Below are 7,623 nucleotides of genomic sequence, written 5' to 3' on the forward strand. Positions count from 1 at the left end.
TAACCTATTTCTCATATACCTAACCCAATTTCTCCCGCATCACCATCAAAGTGGGCACCGTAGGGCTCTTCCAATGGTAACCCAAAAACCAACCTGGCTGCTATGAATGCCAATCATGCCAGTTTATCTTGTGAATCTGCCATCCCTCCTGAGATCCCCCAATAATGCCGTTTTAGCTCACACTCCCACCTTGCATTGGAGAAGATTCCCCACATACCCAAATACCTGCTCCCAATACCCAAGAATCCTGGGGCACCCCCACCACATATGAAAAAATGTACCTAGAAGTCCACACCCTCTCCAACACGTATCCATATATGAGGTATACACTGCAAGTGTGATATGTCACCGCACCAAGAGCTTTATAGCATTTTTTACCAACTATGGCGCCACTGCAACATGGTGAATGCACAGGGCTATCTGTTCCCATTTCTCCCCAGAGTAAGTGATCCCAAGGTCCCTCTCCCAGGCCTTCATATATGAGATCCTCTGTTGCTTGTCTACCTGTAACAAATGATATAGGGTAGAGATATACCTCCGACGTACCGGGGCTCCTAACATCAGTTCAAACTTAGAACAATGTAAAGCCTGAGGTGCAGCCACCCTCGCCTGCATAAGTAGGGATAAAGATCTCCCTGTTCCAACTGAAACTGAGCTTGAACTTCCGGAAATGATTTAATAGTATCTCCCTCCAAAAATTGACTGAAGTCCCCTGCATGCAAAGCAAGTAAATGTGCCCCTTTCCCTGCCCGGAATGAAATCAGTGACATAACGAATGGGGAGAAAATGAATTCCCTGAGCCTTCCCCACAAATTTCTGGAATCCCCCTTCCTATCTGCCAACCAGTTTTTAATCCATATGAGTATATCTATGGCTCGCAATTTTTCAAAGTAGTTGTTCATGTGGGACCTTGTCGAATACCTTCTGAAAATCCAATGTCAACTTGTCTATCTGCCTGTTTACTCCCTCGAAGAAGTGCAGTAAGTTTGTCAAGCAAGATCTTCCTTTGCTGAAGCCATACTGGCTGGTCCTCATCTGATTGTGTATGTCAAGGTGATCAATGATGCACCTCTACCATTTTTCCCAGTACCGAGGTCAGACTCATTGGTCTGTAGTTTCCCGGATCCCTCCTCGAATCTTTCTTGAAGATCAGTGTAACATTCGCCACTTTCCAGTCTTCTGGAATCCTTCCTGATTTGATCGACGGATTGGCTATTAGTTAAAGCTATAACCCCTTTCAGTTCCTTGATTAACCTCGGATGGATGCCATCCGGTCCCGGGGATTTATCATTTTTAAGCCTATCAATCTGCCTGCATACATAGAAACATAGAAACATAGAAGATGACGGCAGAAAAGGGCCACAGCCCATCAAGTCTGCCCACTCCAACAACCCTACCCCCTTGAATTTAACCCCATAGAGATCCCACATGTGTATCCCATTTCCTTTTAAAATCCGGCATGCTGCTGGCCTGAATCACCTGAAGTGGAAGTTCATTCCAACGATCGACCACCCTTTCGGTGAAGAAGAACTTCCTGGTGTCGCCATGAAATTTCCCACCCCTGATTTTCAGCAGATGTCCTCTTGTGGCCGAGGGACCTTTAAAAAAGAAGATATCATCCTCCACCTCAATACGGCCGGTGATATATTTAAATGTCTCTATCATGTCTCCTCTCTCTCTACGTTCTTCGAGTGAATATAGTTGCAATTTATTCAGCCTTTCTTCATACCACCCACCATCCTGGTGGCCATTCTTTGAACCGACTCAACTCTCAGCACATCTTTTTGGTAATGTGGCCTCCAGAATTGTACACAAATATTCCAGATTGAGGCCTCACCATGGATCTGTACAACGGCATTATAACTTCGGGCTTCCGGCTGATAAAGCTTCTTCGGATACAACCCATCATTTGTCTTGCCTTTGATGAAGCCTTCTCCACTTGATTGGCAGTCTTCATGTCTTCGCTAATGATCACCCCCAAATCACGTTCCGCCTTGGTCCTAACTAAGGTTTCATCATTTAGTGTGTAAGTTTTGCATGGATTCCTGCTGCCGAGGTGCATGACCTTACATTTTCTAGCATTGAAGTTTAGCTGCCAAGTCGAGGACCAGTGTTCCAATAGAAGTAGGTCCTGCGTCATACTGTCTGGTAAAGTGTTCTCACTTACTATGTTGCATAGTTTGACGTCATCGGCGAATAATGTGATTTTACCCTGAAGCCCCTGAGTCAGATTTCCCACAAATATGTTGAAGAGGATCGGGCCCAAGACCGAGCCCTGAGGCACTCCACTGATCACCTCTGATGTTTTTGAAGGGGCACCATTCACCACCACTCTCTGAAGTCTACCGTTTAGCCAATCACCGACCCATGTAGTTAATGTCTCTCCCAGTCCCATTGATTTCATCTTGTTCAATAGTCTGCGGTGCGGAACGCTATCAAAAGCTTTACTAAAGTCCAAGTAAACGACGTCTAGGGACTCACCCACATCCAGTTTCCTTGTTATCCAGTCAAAGAAACTAATTAGATTGGATTGGCAGGACTTGCCCTTGGTAAATCCATGTTGGCGGGGATCCCGTAGATTCTTCTCATCCAGGATCGTATCTAATTTATGCTTAATTAGTGTTTCCATGAGTTTACTCACTATGGATGTGAGACTCACCGGTCTGTAATTCTCAGCCTCTGTCCTGCAGCCCTTTTTTGTGGAGTGGGATTACATTGGCTGTTTTCCAGTCCAAGGGGACTCTTCCCGCCTTCAAGGAAAGATTGAAGAGCACAGACAATGGCTCCGCCAGGACATCACACAGCTCTCTAAGCACCCTGGGGTGTAGATTGTCCGGTCCCATGGCTTTGTTCACTTTGAGTCTTGATAGTTCGCAGTAGACGCTGCTGGGTGTAAACTCGAAATTCCAGAATGGGTCATCTGAGCTATGCCTTGCTTGCAATTGTGGACCGGACCCCTGGCGCCTCGCAGGTAAAGACTGAGCAGAAGTATTTTGTTAGTTTCCCGTCTTCTTGTCGGCTTCTGGTATATTATTTATATCCTCTTCGGTAAATACAGATGCAAAAAATGTGTTCAGTTTGTCGGCGATGGCTTTGTCCTCCTTTAGTACTCCCTTTATTCCATGGTCATCCAACAGCCCCGCTTCCTTCACGGGTCATTTCCCCTTAATATAGCGAAAGAACAGTTTGAAGTTTTTTGCTTCATTGGTTAATTTTTCCTCGTAGTCTCTTTTGGCCCCTCTTACCTGCTTTGATGTTGTTTGTGCTTTTTCCAGTTTTGGTCCGTTTTTGACCTTTTCCATTCCTTAAATGAAGTCTTCTTGTCTCTGATCGCTTCCTTCACCGCTACAGTGAGCCAGGCTGGTTCCTTGTCCTTTTTCCTCTTGGATCCCTTCTTGATATGTGGTATATATAGATTTTGTGCCTCTGTGACTATGTCCTTAAAAAGGGACCATGCTTGCTCTAGCGTTTTTACAGTGCTTATCCTCTTCTTAATCTTCTTCCCCACCATGATTCTCATCCCTTCGTAATTCCCTTTTCAGAAGTTCAGTGTGTGTTGCCTCCCTTGCAGTTGTGTTTAATCTCGTCGGTCATTTCTCCATCAGTTTCCTCGGACTGCCCTGGGGGTCGGTAGTAGATGCCAATCTTCGTTTCCGTTCTATTTGTTCCCAGTATTTTGGCCCATAGAGACTCTACCTTATTTTTCGTTTCCGGCATGTTCTGTCTGGTAGACTCAATACCCCCACCTTTTTGTCCTACTCTGTCTCTGTAGTATAGCTTGAATCCCAGTAGCACAGTGTCCCAAACGTTTTCCTCATTCCACCATGTTTCCGTGATGCCGATGATGTCAAGGTTATCTTTTTGTGCCTTAGCTTCCAATTCCTCTATCTTATTCCTTAGGCTCCTTGCGTTCGTGTACATACACTCGAGTTTGCGGCCTGCTACTTTCTTGCATTTTCTTCCCTCTTGTGTCCCTTTCGATCCGTCAGGATTTCTATCTTGCCTATGATCCAGTGAATCTTCCCCGCAATCTTTGCATGGTATCCTCTGGGTATACCGTTTCCCGAACCATTGACTCTTGGTCGGCTTTCCCCTTCTTCCTGGTTTAAAAACTTCTCAATTTCTTGCTTTGTGTTGCTTGCAAATAGCCTTGTTCCGTTTCCACTGAGGTGGAATCCATCCTTCCTGTATAGCTTGCTCTTCCCCCAGAACGTTGTCCAGGTGCGCACAAAGTGGAATCCTTCTTCCTCACATGTGGTAACAAGAATAAAAGAAATCTAAGATGGTCCATTTTTACAATTTAAGGTCTCTCCCCCTCCTCCTTCCCATTGTAGCCTTTATACACAATCGGTATGCAGCACAGCCACAGGTTCCTCTTTTTCTGTAGTTGAACTTCAAATACAGTATAAGCCAACTAACTTTGATGTTATAATGAAAAGCATATAATTAATTAAAATGTAAGAAATATCTTTGTAGTAGAGCCATTTCTCATAGAAGGTATTTTAGTTATTTTTTTATAATTCATTCTTTAGTTCCCCAGTTCATTTTGTGCCAGTACATAGCAAGGAGCCATACTTTACCATTGACTTCTTTAGATTTAATCATGGATAATGTTTCCTTTCTATAAAATGCTTTTACCTTTTTCTTACTATTAAACTGGTTAATTACTGAAACATACAAACCTGTAATCCCATTTTTATTAGAATAATGAAAATTAGAGTTTAATGTATGCAATCAAGGAAAACCATAACTGGAGAAAATGGAGCCAATGAAGAATTCTAGTTTTAGGGGGATGGTGGACACTGATAAGCTCAAGGCACAGTTCTTCCCTTGTTTTTAAAATGATATTCATGTTATTTATTTTCCACAGTATGGGATAAAGAAAAAAGAAGAAAAGGAAGCTGAGGCTCAGGCTGCAATGGAAGCAGTGTCTGAGGGAAGTTTGACACGTCCAAAGAAGGCCATACCAGCAGGCTGTGGAGATGAAGAGGAGGAGGAAGAAGAGAGCATCCTAGACACAGTCATTAAATATCTTCCTGGTCCTCTTCAAGACATGTTCAAAAAGTAAATTATCAAATATTTTTAGACTGTTTCAGCCATGAAGGTCAAAGCAATGGAATTCTTATAATAAGGGAAATTATGTTCTTGCTACATAATACTCCTTCCAATTTTCATTTATTCATTTTGTACATAGTCACATACAGTAGATGTCAATAAATGTTGAATATTACTCTCTGCAGTCTCACATATATTATAAGCCATAGTATTCTAATTAAAGCAATTATTCTGTATGCAGTATGAGAAAAGAAAAAGAACCACCTCATTTTTTTGTACATTTGCTTAATAATTTTCCTGGTCTATGCCATTTCATATCATCAAGAAAACATAAAATGATCTACAGTAGAAGTTCATAATCCACATGAATAAGAGATTATTTCGCATGTGAACTTTGTCAAAATGTAAGTTTCCAGTACTGTTTTCTTAACTTTGTCAATCTGAATAAAAAAATATGAAAATTCCAAAATTGTAAATATGTTAAAGTCTAGTATTTAACAAAAAAACAGGTAACAGCACTATAGCCATCATGAAGAAAGCCAATTGGATAGTGTCCCGGGTATGGAATAAACAAATAACTGATTAAGTGTACAGGAGCTGTTCCTTATATGGATGGATGGACCCTAGCAATAATTATTCCAGAGTATTGCTAGAGGTCATCAGCACTAATTTGATATCTGCTCCCATTTCATTGTTTGGAGTACCAGGAAACTTCCAGGTGAGTCCTGATAGTGGAAGTGGGAGGTCAAAGACAGAGCAGGGTTGGGGTATGGTGTTGTACGGGTACTGGGGGGTGTTAAGGCTTCATTAGAAAACTTCAGATGCTCATTACTGTGCTACTGGCAGTTTGGACAGCTAGTGCACAGCACTGACCCCTGTGCTAGTTGTCACCAGAGGCCTTATCCATACTAGTCAGCTAGCATGGGTCTTATACTCCATTGGCTGGTTTTTTAACATGTAGTGGCCAACAACAAAAGAGGAAATCTAAAGCATATATTGTATATCAAGGGTGACCACACTTTTTTGACTTGCGAGCTATTTTTATAGTCAAAATGATCTACCAACAATAAAAATACTAAACATATACCCCCTCTTTTACTACGGTGCACTAGCCGATTTAGTGCGCGCTAAGTGCTAATGCACCCATTATATTTTATGGACATGATAGCATTTAGCGTGCGCTAAATCGGCTAGTGCACCGTAGTAAAAGAGGGGGTATATATTTATTTATATATCGAGTGCACCTCTTCTGTCCTCCAGACCTCGTTCCATTCCCCAACCAGGAGTCCAGCTTTTCTTCCTCTCTCCTCCACCGCTATTGGCAACATGTCTCCCTCCTCTGTTCTGATCTTGCATCTCTCTGTTCTTCCTCAAGGTCTCTCCCCCTCTGTCTCTTCTGTCTGCACCTCCCATAGTCCATCATCTGCCCCCTTCTCTTCTGCCTCCCCTTTGTTTCAGGTTTCTCCCTTTCTCTGTTTTCCTTCTGCTAACATTTTGAGTCCTTCCACCTTTGGTCCAGGTCTTTGTCTCTCTCACTCTCTTTGTCTTCCCCCTCCCCAGGCCTGGCATCTCTCTCTCCTCGGTTCAGAGTGTTTCCCCTCTCTAACCCCTCTAGTAGGCCAGGATCTGCCTTATCTGCCTTGTCTTCCCCATCCCTTTTGGTTCAAGGCTGCTTTCCCACTCCTCCTCAAGATCCTTTTGTCTGTTCCCCCCTCTCCGATCTAGTGTCTCTAAGGCAATCCCCCTCCCGCCGAGGTCCTCACGATGGGCACAATTTTACCTTGATGTGCTTCCCTGCACACAGTGACTGTCAGGTCAGTTCTCACCTCCATTCTTCCCTCTGGGTCTACCACAGTTGAAAGTTAATTACGGCATCTTACAGAGTGAACATAGCAGGCTGCCATCGGCTTCTGTAGCACGTTCCCTCTGTCGCAGTCCCACACCAACTCTGACATCGGGGGCGGGACCACAGCAGAGGGAACATGCTACAGAGGCTGATGGCAGCTTGCTACGTTCGCTCTGCAGACTGCCTATATTACAGTACTTTAAAGGTAAGAAAGTGACTGGGGGAATGCTAGAGAGAACACTGGCTCTGCGATCTACCGGCATTGCCTTTGCGATCGACCGGTAGATTGCGATTGACATTATCCCAGGACAAGCAGGCATGATATTCTCACATGTGGGTGACGTCATCTACGGAGCCCCAGCGCGGACAGCTTTTCAAGCAAACTTGATTGAAGTTTCAAGTTTGCACACTGCACCACGCATGTGCTAGCCTTCCTGCCCACTAGAGGGCGCATCCCCACCTCGTGGTCCTCAGTTCAATTTCATCCGCGGAGCCAGAAGCCCTGTGGAAAATTGTGCTCTTCAATTTGCCTTCTGTCGCCGCGGCTGTGTCTTGTTTTCGACGCGGTCGCTGCGTTTATATTTGTTCTTTTGTTTTATTCGTTCAGTTATCGTCGGGAAAAAAAAAAAAAAAAAGTTTTATTTTTCTCCGTCGCTCCGGGGGCTCCCGGTAGCCGCGGCCATGGGACCTCGTCTGTTCCCCGCCGCTTTTTGGGCCCATGT

General features: G+C 44.0%; 1 protein-coding gene across 3 annotated transcripts in view; it reads left to right on the forward strand.

Moving 5' to 3' along the window:
* The window catches only part of CPLX1 (complexin 1), a 461,866-nt gene extending 455,726 nt beyond the window's left edge, over positions 1–6,140 (forward strand). For all 3 annotated transcript variants that reach the window (XM_033918021.1, XM_033918011.1, XM_033918031.1), the window contains one exon: positions 4,871–6,140. In XM_033918021.1, coding sequence (XP_033773912.1) covers positions 4,871–5,068 — 198 coding nt within the window. In that variant the 3' untranslated portion in view covers positions 5,069–6,140. The remainder of the gene's footprint in view (positions 1–4,870) is intronic.
* Positions 6,141–7,623: the final 1,483 nt, after the last annotated feature.

The sequence above is a fragment of the Geotrypetes seraphini genome, chromosome 1 (genome assembly GCF_902459505.1).
Source record: "Geotrypetes seraphini chromosome 1, aGeoSer1.1, whole genome shotgun sequence".
Classification (NCBI taxonomy): Eukaryota; Metazoa; Chordata; class Amphibia; order Gymnophiona; family Dermophiidae; genus Geotrypetes; species Geotrypetes seraphini.